We start from the raw sequence: 14,641 nt of genomic DNA, 5'->3' as shown, positions 1-14,641 counted from the left end.
ATTATTAATTTATTATTTTTAGTAGATAATATATATATATATATATATAGGGGGCCGCTCGAATGAGACCCCTTATATATACTCCATCCGTCCCTGAAATGACTTCCTCTTTGGGGACGACACGAGTTTTAATAAAAAGTTGTAAAGTGTATTGATAGTAGAGAAAAAATGATACTCCCTCCGTCCGCCAAAAGTAGACCATTTTTACTATATTGGGCGTCCGCAAAGAGTAGACCACTTTCCTCTTATGGAAATGGTCTCATCACCCAGTTTAATCTTTTATCCTTACAAACACTCTTTTATTTACAAAAAAACCACTCCAAATTCAATCTCAACCACACATCTCATAAAGTGGTGGGACCCTTTCTCCACTACATCAAAATCATCATCAATTTTATTAAATCTCGTGCCCAACCAAAGTGGTCTACTTTTGGCGGACGGAGGGAGTATAATTATTATTGGAAGTTGTGAAAAGTGTTATAATTAGTATTGGGAATGGTGAAAAGTGAAAAGTAAGAATAAATAAAGTATTGTTAGTGGTGGGATAGGTTTCCAAAAATGGAAAGAAAGAAAGAGAAAGTTATTTGAGGGACGTCCCAAAATGGAAAAAGAGGAAGTTACTTTAGGGACGAAGGGAGTATAACCTTTTATTTTTGTCTCAAATTTGTTCGGTGACCAGTTTTTTCTTATGTCGGCGCCGAAAATGCCATTATGGCAGCAGGAATTGATGAGATGGCAGCCGAAAATTAACATGGTGGCACTTTTGTGACATATGAAAAAACTATCTGAAAAAATTTAAAATAAAAAATACATGAGGAAAAAAAATTAAAAAAAGGGCGGTGCCGAGGTGGGGGCCGGATTTGGGGATTTAGGGCTTTGGGTTGCAGTGCCGAGATGGGGTTTGAGGGAGAGATGATGGCGGCAGCTTTGCCGCTGTTGTCGCCGAAATTTCAAAGAGGGAGGTCGACGAAATTTGGGGAGGGGGAGAAGAAGGTCGGCGAGGTCTGGGAAGGGGGAGGGGGCGGCTGGAGTATACCATGGCGGTGGGGCGAGATCCGGTAGAGCGGGTGGTCACGACCTGAGGTTTTTGGTTGTCTGCAAAGTCTACACCGGTGGGGCGATATCCGGCCGGCGTCGAGAGGCAGGGGGCGGTGAATGGCGGCGGCGGCAGCGGGTAGGGGGAAGGGGAAAGAAGGGGGGAGAGGTGAATTAGGTTGGGGAAGATGATGATTTGGAATTTTGTTTTTTGTTTTTTTTATTATTTTTTTGCCACATGTAAAAAATATATTTAGGTGTCAATTCCGGCTGCCACCTCATCAATTCTGGCTGCCACAGTGGCATTTCCGGCGCCGGTGTAAGAAAAAACCGATCACCGGACAAATTTGAGACAAAAATGAAATGTTAGGTATTTAAAAGTAAAAGAATAAAATTAGGAACAAAAACCAATTCGATGTAAACGTTATGAATTTACAGGCAATCACCCCTAAAATAAAATATGTAATAGAGATAAAATAATCAATCCACAATTTGTGTCTTAGGATGCCTTAGGCTCTTTTTCTATTAGTATAGATTGCTTTTAGTCCTCAAACATTTATTTCATGAATTATTGAGTAGGCCAATTTCTATTTTATGATTATTTTGAGAATCTTAACATTTGTGCAAGTTCAAGAAGTGTTCTTTTAAGAGGAAAGATGTTCCTTCGGGGACATCAATGGGATAAAGACTCTTTCTATATTAACAATAAGCTTTAGTGTTTAATTTTCACTAATCTCCTTTGTCCAACTAAAAAACAGTGAAAAAGAAAAAGAAAAAACAGCGAACTAAAGTTCAATAACTCATTATTTATTGTGTAGAATTTAATATATTTATAAAAGTTACTACCTCCGTCCACCAAATACATGCAATAATTATCCTAATTGGCGTTCATAAAAAATACTCTATATGTCTGTCAAAAGTTGACCACTTTGGCTGGGCATGTGATTTAATAAAATTGGTGATAATTTTGATGTAGTGGATAAAGGGTCCCACCACTTTATGAGATATGCGATTGAGATTGAATTTGAGATGGTTTTTTGTAAATAAAGAGTGTTTGTAAGGATAAAAGATTAAAATGGATGGTGGAACCATTTCTATAAAAGGAAAGTGGTATACTCTTTGCGGACGCCCAATATAGTAAAAGTGGTCCATTTTTTACGGACGGAGGGAGTATATTGTTTTCCTTTGTTGGACGTGACCTTATTTATCTTTTTAACCACAACCATTCATTTTTAATTCTATAGTGACCTCACACTCAATTTAAGTGTAACCACTCATTTTTACATAATATGACTATTTCCACTAAAGACAGATCTATGAACTATTTCATTAAAATTTATGCCAAATTCAAAATAATATATTCTCGATGGACGGAGATAAGTATTACTCCATCCGTCCCATTACAAATATATCATTACTTTGGTCAAAGAAATTAAGAAATGTATAAAAAGTAGATAAAGTGGATTTGTGAAAATTGTTCAAATATAAGGTATTGAGATAATATATTGCCGAAAAAGGAATGTGATATTTGTAATAGAACATCTCATTATGAAAAGTGTGACATTTGTAATAGAATGGAGGGAGTATTTTTTTTATAGAAGATAAAGTTAATTAAAGATTTCATATATTTATTACTAATTACAAAATAAAAATATAAGTTATACCTAATTAGAATTTTATATTTCAAATTTTCTCTCAAGCAAAGGAATTTAATAGCGTCAAACTCAAGCTCAGACTCATTTATACTAAAGACTAAAGTTAATAATGAAGTATTCCTTAAAGTGAATTAGTTCAACCCCAATCTGCCCGCCTTTTAATCTTATCGTGTAAGAAATGAATCTTTTGCGTATGAATCCTAATTCAATGACGTATATAGCTCCAACTCCCAAAATCAAAGGGATCTCATTGCAAATACGTCTCAATCATAGTATATGCCTATTTAACTTTCACAAAAACTTGGGTGCAACCCGTAGTACTGTGCACAATTTGGTTGACCCATATCTACAATAATATTATTTATATAATTAGAATTATGATATGAATTCAGGTTAGAGTACGGATCATGATTTAAGTGAAGGTGCAACCCGATTGCACGATGCAACCGATTGCACCCAAGACCACCTTTTTAACTTTACATTATCAAGAAAATAAATGCTTTTCTAAATACTTCCTCCGTCCCGCTCCAAATGCTCCCTTATTTTTTGGTACGGAGATTAAGAAATGTGTTGCAAAATTATAAAGTGATGGTACCCACCTTATTAATGAGTTTTGTAATCCTAATTAACAAAAGCAACTAAGGGGCCGTTTGATTTGCAGTTTAGGATTGATTAAGATTAAAATTATCTTGAGAAATTAGTGTGGATTAGTGTGGATTTATATTATTTCATGGGTATTTGGTATCATGGCTACTTAATCTTATATTATGTTTGATATTCATAGGATCATGTTGGATTATATTATCTAATACCAAAACTATCCTCACATAATTTTAAAAATATCATGTGTGTCCACCATTACTTGGGCATTTGCATCGATATGCGTGAGGAAGGGTAGCAGAATTTTTATCCAACTTCTCAGTATTAAATTTATCCGAGGGGGTGGGTGGATTATTAGTATGGGTTAATCCCACAAAATAGCATGGAGAAGTAGGATTAAGTAGGAGTTGACCATATTAACTGCACATGATATCAAACATCACACTAATCTGTATTAATTTAATTTATCCTACCTATAAGCCCATATCAAACAGGCCCTAAGAGAGAGAAAATAATGCAAAATTCAATTAAAAACTGATGGAATAAAATCTGCCACACTTAAATTCTGAAACAGTTGGAATAAATATTCCGCCAAACTTCAATAGGTTCGAAATTTTGGTGCCAAAAATTTGGCACTAAAAACAAGATTGTGCCATAAATTACAAATTCCCTCCCAAAGTTCAAAATACATTAACTCCTATAAATACACTTTATCTTCCCTAACTATTTACAACATCAAAAACACCAAAGTGACTTAAAAAAAACATGACTACACAAGAAAGGCAGTCTGCACTTCTTTTTCATTTAGAGGGCAGCAAAAATGGCAAAGTGGCAAAGAAGAAGATGAAGGCAACTGCAAAGTGGCAAAGGGGAAGATGAAGGCAACTTGTGTGAAGTTCTCGAAGTGTCGCCGCATCATCAGTCGTCTTTGAGCTGAAGCAACAAACCAAAAAAATCAAGGTAAAGCAATTTATTTGCAATGTGTAAAGATAGGAAACAAAAACAGACCAAAAAGAGTGCAAATTGACTTAGAACTCATCACAAGCTTAGAGCATGCATAACACAGTTTATATTGATGAAAAATTGTTCTATATAACTAAAGGCATGCATCGATTCTACTTGGCTCCAGGAGAGACAGAGCCACACAGGACTCGCAAGAGTAAGAAGTTCATCACAAAAGTGATGTTTATGTGTGCGGTATGCAGTATGCATGCCGATGTTTAATGAAGATGGTTCAATGTTGTTTGATGGCAAAATAGGGAATCGAGAAACGAGAGAAAGTCAGAGTTCTAAATGGGGGAGGCGGGTTATAAAACCCTAATTAGGAGATGGGATTTTATATTTCATTTCTTTGATGGATAAATATTATCTATCCTTGAAGTGAAAATAAGGAAGGAAAAATGGTTAACATCTCTTTTGTGTCAAATGTTGAAAAAGGAATGAAATATTTAAAGGCATAAATTTGTGTTATCCATCATTTTTCATGGATAAATTTATCCATAAAAGTAAACGTAGCCTTAGTGTTAATGGGCCTTTTAATTATAGTTTAAAAGCTTAATTTTATTTCTATAAATGGAATGAGACATTTGAAGTAGGACAACCCAAGATAGAAAATGAGAAATTTGGAGCGGGACTGAGGGAGTACAATTCTTGACTTTCGAAGTAGGGCTGGCAATTTTCGACACGACACAAAAGCACGATATGAAACCGCACGAAATTAATGGATTAGTGTCAAGCCTTATCAGGTTCGTGTCCTTATCGTGTCAACCTGATAATTTCGTGTCGAGTTCGTGTCAGGTTCGTGTCACCCGATAGAGTTAATATTATTATTTTTATTAAATATGTATTTTAAATTTTTAATTCTTTCTACACTTTAACCTTTAGGCGGTTTCGTGTTTAATCAGGTTTTAATCAGATCGTGTCAACACGATTCAAATCGTGTTGTTATCGTATTTGTGTCGGCTTCGTATCGTGTTCGGATCGAGCACTTCCTTAACAGGTCGTGTTCAGGTTTGGTCTTATCAGGTTGTGTCGATATCAGGTCGACCCGATAATGACCCGACACGCACGATTTGCCAGCCCTACTTCGAAGAAACCAACTTTCTTTCTGTCTAATAATGAAATTAGGTTTTTCGCCTAGTCATAGATGGTTAATGCCCAAAAATTGAGGTCCTGAATTCGAATATGTCGTTATGTAATTTTAAAATTTCTTATTAACTTGTGTAACTTATCAAAAAATAAAATAAAAATAGGCTATTTTTATTTTTTTTGCATTCTCTAGCTAGTGATTCAATATTAATCCCCCATGTAAGAAAAAAGAGCTTTTTTTTAGGAATGTTCGCAAGATGCATATCACTCACATGTTCTAATCAAAATACTTATAAGTATTTTATAAAATATTCTAATAAAAAATTTACAAGTATTCTATTAAAATATGTAAGTGATTGGCACCAAAAAGTTTGTGTAAAAAAAAAGTGACTACAATTGGCAATGCTTGGATTTCTTACTATGGAAAATTTTCAACAGTTGCATTACATTTGAGCAAACACTTACTCACTCAAAATTAAGTACTTGAGTACAACTTAAAAAATTTTGTTCTCTCCTCAATTTATGGTTTTAGGTGAATTGATAAAATATTTTTATTTTATTTTTATGCAATCTCACATCTCATTGCAGAAATCTCAACATGAAAATTTCTCTTAGTATAGAAATCTAAAAGTAAACATATAATTTTTTTTTATAAATTATAGTAGTATTTTCTTTATTTCTTTTTTCTTTTTTTCTTTTTATTCTCATTTTTGTCTTTCTTTTTTCTAAAAAAATACTCCCTCCGTCCATAAAAGAACTTTCTAGGAGGGAGTGACACGAGTTTTAAGAAAAAATATTGTTGAGTGTATTGAGAGTGGATAAAAGGTAGTTGAGTGGGAGTGATGAAAATGTGTTATAATTAATATTGTGAGTTGTGAAAAGTGAAAAATTAATAAGAGGATTATAAGTGGTGGGGTATAGTCCAAAAATAGGTAATAAATTCTTTTGTGGACGTCCCAAAAATGAAAGATAGGAAGTTCTTTCGTGGACGGAAGAAGTATGTTTTTTAGTTAATAATAAAATATATATTATACATATTAAATTAAAGATCGTGACAAGAGATTTAATTTAATATATAATATATAAATAATAGATTTAAAATAAGAAATTTACACAAATTAGATGTTTCAAAATAAAATATTTTTCTGCCCTATCTCTTGTTTTACACAATATAGTTTTTATTGCATTTAAAAATATTATATATACATGTAACTTTTTGATTCATGGGATCATATACAAGCTCGCGTTTAAGAAAGTGAAAATAGAAAGAGACAATTTTACCTAAATCCAATCCGAATAGTTCCACGACTTGCTATTTCTCGCTGCGATATCATATTGGATTTGAGTGGAATTGCATGTTGTGGATGATTCAAAATCAATTTTAAATTCATATATTTTTCAATAAAAAAAGGTCTTGATATAAATCAGAAAATAACAAACTTTATATATTTTCTGGCAATAACCTCTTTTTTAATTACTACTATTTTGTTAAAAAGATGTTATAGTAACTATTTATTAATTATTTGAAGGGGTTATGGCAAAAAAACACATGATCTTTGAAAAAAATTACAATTTTCACCTGAACTTTCAATTATGCAAAAAAGATACATGAATTTATATTTTTGTTGCAATTTTCACCTTCAACGAAATTAGAGCTTAATTGACAATCAAAATTAAGTTAAATATACTCCATCCGTCTCACAAAAACATGAACAAAGAGAAATGCACGGGTTTTAAGAAATGTTAGTTGAGAGTTAAAGTAAGTGGAAAATGGGTCCCATTTTAAAAGGTGTTGTGAGAATAATGAATTAATTAATGAAAAGTAGTGGTGGGCCATGATGTACTAAAATGGAAAGGTTCATGTTTTTGTGAGACACCCCAAAATGGAAAAACGTTCATGTTTTTGTGAGACAGAGGGAGTATTAATTTTTGCCTCCTTAGAGCGCCCGCATCGACTGGCTCATTCGGCCGACTCAAGTCGGTTTGTTGGATTTGTCAACCGATGTAGGGCTGCGTCGACTCGAGGTCGGCTCATCCGCCCTTTTTCCCCTATGCGTGCAATAGACACACATGAAAAAAATAAATTAAAATACAAACTTGTGGCTCAGCCGTGCAAAGGAGATGAGGATAAATAGAGAAGAAGAAGAAGAAGCGGAACTCATGTTGAGTAGAGAAATAAATAGGGTTTCCCTACTGGGCTGAGCTTTTAAATAATTTATTTAATTATTTAATTAAATAATGGCTTTAAAATCAGTGGGCTTTGGCTAAACAATAAAATGTTCCATTTAATTATTTTAATTTTTAATTTTCTTAACTACTTTAGTTTTAATAATTTAGATTAATCTAGTTTTAAGTTTATGTAATTTTTAATTATGTCTTTCAATTATGCAATTTTAATTTTATGTAATTTTAACAATTATGTTATTTAAATTAAATGAAAAATGTAAAAATTAAAACTAATGAATATGAGTCAGTTGGATAAGACTCCCAATGCAGGGCATTGACTCATAAGTGGTCTCATCCGTGGATGAGCCTCCAACGGACTCAACGGATGTGAATTCTCTTAGACCTCTGAACTTCTAAATACTTCTCATTATTAGAAAGTTAAACCAATATCAGGTGAAGTTTCGACTGTCTAGCTCTAATTTCACCGAAAGTCAAACTCAGGTGAAAATTGCAACAAAAATATAAATTTATTTATTTTTTGACTTAATTGAAAGTTGTGAAAATTATAACTTTTTTTAAAAGTTTGTGTATTTTTTTTCCATTACTCCTTATTTGAATTATAATTGAAGTATTTATCGGTCCAAGTTTTGATAAATGTTAGTGGAATGTGTTATGAATGGGATAAATATATCTAATTTTATGTAATGTTATGATAGTGGGAATAAAAAAATAAAATAATTGTAGTGAAGCATGTATTATAAAGTTGTAAATAAATTGAGAAATAAAGATAAAAAAAATAAGGTGTTTGTCGTGGGATAGTGTCTAAAATTAAAAAATGCACACTTTTGTGAGAATGAAGAAGCATAATATTAAATAATACTCCCTTCGTCTACCAATTCGTGTCCTAATTTACCATTATTGATTCGTCCATCAATTCGTGTCCTATCCATTTTTAGTAACTACTATTTACTTAACAAATAAATCATTTTGTTCTTAAAAGTCGTGCCTCATTCTCCACTCAACAAATAAACAATACATTTTTTCTTAAAATTTGTGTCATGTTCTCCTGGGACACGAATTGGTGATCGGAAGGAGTATACTATTATTTAACATTTAATGACTACCGGTTAATGTGTATGATAAAATTCAAAAAATATTTCAAAGAATATTTATTTTTTTAAAAAAATACTAGTATTTTTAATAATACATCTTGTGTAAACTATGAAAGTTAGAAATACTTTAATTAGGTTATCCAACCTAACTTAAGGCAATGTTTGATAGGCTTTATTAGGTGAAATAAATAATCTTTCTCACTATTTCTCCCTGTTTGATAGCCTTATTCGGTAATGTCCCAGGCCCGCTGCAAATGCAAAGTCCGCACTAAAACTACTGTTCCACTTAGATTTATGATGCAATGTAGACCTCCAGTTCAATAATCTCCTCACTAGGGATGGCAGTGGATCTTGGACCCGGTCCAGATCCGTGGATCCAGATCCATTTTTACGGATCTGGATCTCAATTTTTTGGACCCGACGGATCTGGATCTGGATCTTGAAATTTTAGATCCGGATCCGGCCCAGATCCGACCCGTGGATCCGTTTTATTTTATATATATGTTTTAGTTTACTAATAATATTAACTAAATTAAAAATAATAAATAAATTATATTCAAAAGAATAAAAACTAAAAGTAATTAGATAAAAGAATTTTGTGTTATATTTTTCATGATGGAAATTAGATGTTGTTGATTTTGTGAATTTCTTTTAATTTAATTTAAAAATAGTAGATCCATGGATCTGGACCCGTGGACCCGCGGATCTGACGGATCTGGATCTGGATCCAAAATTTTCAGATCCACGGATCTGAATCTGGATCTGGATCTGGATCTAGTATATGAAAACGGATCTGGATCTGGTATTGGCCAGATCCAGATTCGGCCCGTTGCCATCCCTACTCCTCACCAACAGTAACCTTGATTAATTTTTATTTTACAAATTTAACCCTCGATCTTTTTCCCAAAACAAAATTGAGATTCTTTGAAGAATCTATTTCTGTTTTCAATTCATCGATTCTCGAGTGGAAGAGCTACTCTCACTCTGATACATAAGAACAAGGTAAAGCTTGCTTCCATCTTTTCAGAGCTAGTAAAAATTGTGCTAGTTGGCGGTGAACGGAGACGAATAAAATTGTGGCGGAAACAACGGCTGAAAAAATAGTTGGGGTGGGTGGACGCCGCTGCTGGGAGGGGAAGGGCAAATCGCCGCTGTCTATGACTGCAACAAATTATTCTGGCGTTGGTTCTACAACAGGGGGAAGGGGAGGGGTCATTCTTTGGTTGTAGATTTGTGACTGCAACAAATATTTTCGAAGGGGTGGCAAAATTGATGGGAAGGAAAGGCAGTCTGCCGTGTTGGGAGGGAGGGGGGAATGTTATGGAAGAGGAAGAAGTTTTGGACGGCGGGGGGCGGCTGGTGTGGGTACTGGTGTTGGGGTTGGGATCGATGAGATAATAATTTTTTTATTTTTCTTTTCTTTTGCTTAGTTTATTTATTTAAATATAAGGTTAAAATTGTAATTTACTCTTTATTCTATAGTTGTATTTTTTGTACCAAATAATAATATTAGTTATCATAGTATTTATATCTTATTTATCAAACACCTATAAAATATTAACAATTTCACCCAACCTATATTATTTATCTAGGTTTTATTTATCATCCCTTATCTCATTCCAGCTATCAAACACACCCTAAGTTAGATATTTGTGTATCTAGATTTTGCTCCATTTGTTTGGCATAGATTTTGCGACGTCGCTGTATTATATTTATTATTTTATTACTGTCTCATTTTCAAAATAATATGCACACCAAGTTTCACCAGTACAGGTTTTAGTAAATATTTTTTTAAAAAATTACAAGAGATATTTATTATATAATTAAATAAGCAACTCGCAGGCAGGTGGAACCTTTATACCACATAAATATGGAAAAACTATTTGCACGCAGGCGGAATTGAACCTAAGACCTCTCGTAAAGAAGAGTCTTTGGGTGCTTCAATTTTGCTATTTGAGCTAGGCCGACCAGATTTTAGTAAATATTAGTTGAGTGTGTTGTGAGTGGAAAAAATGACCTTATTTTATTATAATATTATGATAATGAAAATGAAAAATAAGAAATTTATGCATAAGAAAAATAAGAAATTTATGGTGAGTCATATAGTATAGAGTTAATTGCCTATAAATACACGAACTATACTCAAAATTTGGTTTTTGACCAAATCTATTTTTTTGGTCAAAAAATACATAAACTTTTATATTTTTGGAATTTGATGGGAGCTGAAAGTTCGTCGGCTAATAAATTGATTATCTGAATTCTGATGGGCAATCCGAAGGTACCGTTGGAAAGCTCTTAATATTATCTTTCTAATGATACTTATATTGTTGAGTTTTAATAATCGGAAGTAGTAAAAAAAATGGCATGAAAGTCGAGGTCACGAAACTCTATATTTTTTCCTTTTTTCAACCACTTTCAGTTACCAAAACCCAACAATATAAAATCATTAGAAAGACAACGTCAATAGCTTTCCAATTGCACCTTCAGATTGGCCATCAGAGTTCAGACAATCAAGTTATTGGCCAACGAATTTTTGGGGTCATGTCAAATTTCCAAAAAAATAAAAATTTATGTATTTTTTGACCAAAAAGATAAATTTAATTAAAAATCAAAATTTGGGTATAGTTTGTGTATTTATAGGTAATTAACCTATAATATATGATAAAGTTATACACTATATCTCACGCGCAGATTCTCCCCATAAAAATAATACTACTATAATTCTCAAGTTTTAATTTTAATACTTCAATGTCCGGTTTAATTGTAATCAAACATTAATGAAAGTAATCTGATTTCTGAAAATAAGTTAAGTAGGATTAAATTGGGTATCCCAAAGTATTCTTTTTTCTCCAAAGTCGCCTTAGGCAATTGGTGAGTAGCTTCTTAGATAGTCTTATCTTATGTAATAAAGAGACAAAAAAACAAAGTCGTTGGCACATTGCAATTTTCCAGACAGCAGTTACCTGATTCTTTCCTTCCAATCCTCTCTCTCTCTCTCTCTCTCTCTCTCTGCAACGTAACACACTCATCATCTCATCCATGGCCATGGATGCTTTAATCTTGTGCTCTCTCCTTGTATTGAGTCTGACAACAGCTTCTTCAACCTCCTGCAAAGCAACCAAATGCAGCCTTCTCTCTCCCGAAATCCGACCCCCCTTCCGAATCGTGGGGTCTCCATGCGGCCTCTCTGAATTCACTCTCTCCTGCGACCTTCATAACCAAACCACCATCCGTTTTGACGGCACCGGAGATCTGGTCGTGAAGGCCATCTCATACCACTCCCGCCGCCTCACCCTCGCCGACCCCAACAACTGCGTTCATCAAGTTTTCTTCAATCTCGATCTCTCTCTCACCCCCTTCACCTACTACCATTCTCTGCATCGCTACACCTATCTCAACTGCTCCTCCAAACTCCTCGGAGGAATTGAGGAGGAGGTTCCATGTTTAAGCGGCGCTAACCATCACGTCTACGTTGTGGAGCCGTCTTTCCCGCTGCCGCCTTCTTGCAGCGCCGTCAAAACTGTCGCCATACCCTTCTCTTACAGCCGTTATCTCTCTGACGGCAGCTTTGGCCTTGGTTTGACGTGGTCTCCCACTCGGGAGTATTATAACTACACAGGTATTAATCACAATTTAACATCCAATTAAATCATTTTGTCTTTGCATTGGAAAACAATCATTTTCATGTGAAAGTATATACTCCCTCCGTCCATTAAAAAATAAGGCATAAAATTGATGGTTAGTAGAGAAAGAGTCCCATCATTATTTAAAATGACTAGTTAAAATTGAATTAATTAAAGAGTGTTTGTAAAAATAAAATATACGGAAAAATGGTGAGTTCATGTACTAAAAGGAAAAGTGCCCCATTTTTGTAGACAACAAATAAAATAATTGTCCCCATTTTTCGCGGAGGAAGTAGTATTTTCTACCAATTTTGATGAAAGAGAAAAATGACAAGGAATTGATGTGTATATATAATCCTTGTTACATGGTTTATGCAGTAGTAAGCGTAATGGCGGTGGTGTTGATTGTTGGGATGGTGTTGTATGCAAAATATGGTGGCCAACTTAATCAACAAAAGGGAGAGGAGACGTTGGGAGAATATGAAGCTCTCAAGGTTGTGATTTGAGTTACATAATTTAATTTTGGTACTTTTCTAATTTAATGTTTTTTGAGTAGTTTTGAAGACTGGAATTGGTCGTTTGGGTGTGTCAATCTAGTAAGGGTTGTTAGGATGATGACATTAGTTGATGTAGTCAATCACATGTATATGCATTATTTTTGGGGAGTGTATATCTTTAATAGTACTTATAAAAATATTATCCAAAATACCCGACCTCATTTGAAGTTGACTTAGCTCACCGGATGCTATAGTATATTTAGAATTATTTTATTTTAAATTTACATGCACAAAATAACGCTTACTAATTGAAAAAAATCATCAAATATTCAATTAGTTAGGCACAGGCACAAAACGATGTTATTTTGTTCCGTGTAAATTACAGGAAAAAAAAACATTTTAAAAGAAATTATGGCATCCTTCAAACTACATCAACTTTAATATGAAAGATGAAAAACACAATTAATACTTCGTGATTTCTTATAAATTCCAAAATCATAAGTTTAGCCAAACACCCTTTCGTCTCAAAAACATTCTGGCTTCTTCGATGGCAAGCAAAAATGAAGCCACAATGATTTAATGGAACAGACATGGAAAGGCACCAATCAATAAATGAAATAAAGCAGAAAGCAAAAAATATAAAAAGAATACACAATTCTTCTTTTTTGTCTTTCTTGTTTTTTTGACTCAACATAGACATTACAATAATATCTCCACTACCAGATGGCAAAGAGCAAAGATGTGATAAGAAAGTGTAGAAACTCCAAAAGCTTTAGATCTTTAAATTATTTGTTTCTTCTATTAAAAAAATATAGAAGGAGATAAAATACAAAATAAGTGTACATAGCCTAGTGGTAAACATTCATAAATAATGAGAAAGAGTAATTTTTAAATTATAGTTCGATCTTTTGTATACGCTTAGAAATAATTTAAAATATTTTGTCAAATTTTTTAAAAACTCCGAAAACTTTATTAAATTGTCCAAAATTTATAAATTTAATTATTGAGTAAATAATGAAAATAAATAAATTATATTTAAAATATTTTTAAATTCAAATTAAAAATAATTATTATTCTTATTAATCATGGAAATTGTTCCATTCATATTGATGTGTGTGTATGTTTTTTTTTTTTTTGTGTGTGCTTTGTTTGTTAGTTTGTAACATCCGTAAAGGCACAAACTTAGATGCAACAAATTACTGGTACATAACATTAAATAATGGCCCAAAACTGAAGGCCCATTACAAAATATAACAAGTGACAACTTTAAAATTAATCATTTAAATATAGTAAAACTAAAAAGATCATAATTTTGAAAACAAGCTATTATTACTAAAATACTCTTTACTCTTTAGCACGTGATTAGTAGAAATTGATGAAATTAACTTCGTGAAATCGTGTATCTTGACGAACAATAAAGAAGTCAATTACGCAGATACCAATATGGGCAAAATTAATATTTTCACTTCTATAATGGGTGGAGAAGAAAATTAAAAAACAATTGAACTCTGTTTATGATTCATACCCAAAATTATTGATGGGTACTTTTTCATCAATATTTTACCTAAGAAACCAAAAATTAAAATGAGTAGCGTTTAAAAGTATTTGTAGTGGTCCAATAAAATTATCTTCAACGTTCCATTTTTCGTTACCTTCAAATATCTTCGTCTCTTTTTATTTTGGTCCATCCCTAAAATATCTTCCTAATATATTTTTGAAAATAATTTCACCCATTATTACTTTTACAATCTTTGTTTTTTTGTAGAATCTATTCTCCATTTATTTAATACACAACTAATTTTCATTAAAATCTGTGTAATTCCGAAGGGAGTAATATATATGAGTTATATGATTTCAAGAGATAC

General features: G+C 32.9%; 1 protein-coding gene across 2 annotated transcripts; it reads left to right on the top strand.

The window, feature by feature from the left end:
• Positions 1–11,444: 11,444 nt before the first annotated feature.
• LOC131015278 (putative RING-H2 finger protein ATL21A) lies at positions 11,445–12,985 on the top strand. 2 transcript variants are annotated; one of them, XM_057943617.1, is made up of 2 exons: positions 11,445–12,275; positions 12,658–12,985. In XM_057943617.1, the coding sequence occupies exons 1-2, from the start codon at positions 11,696–11,698 to the stop codon at positions 12,783–12,785; spliced, it is 708 nt and encodes a 235-aa protein (XP_057799600.1). In that variant the 5' UTR covers positions 11,445–11,695; the 3' UTR covers positions 12,786–12,985. The 2 variants fall into 2 exon arrangements, with proteins under 2 accessions (XP_057799600.1, XP_057799610.1); XM_057943627.1 differs by having other exon boundaries at positions 11,499–12,275; positions 12,661–12,985.
• The last annotated feature ends 1,656 nt before the right edge of the window (positions 12,986–14,641 follow it).

This window comes from Salvia miltiorrhiza, chromosome 1 (assembly GCF_028751815.1).
Source record: "Salvia miltiorrhiza cultivar Shanhuang (shh) chromosome 1, IMPLAD_Smil_shh, whole genome shotgun sequence".
NCBI classification, from domain to species: Eukaryota; Viridiplantae; Streptophyta; class Magnoliopsida; order Lamiales; family Lamiaceae; genus Salvia; species Salvia miltiorrhiza.
Note: the sequence above shows the minus strand (reverse complement) of the source record. Positions and strands in the feature narration are given on the sequence as shown.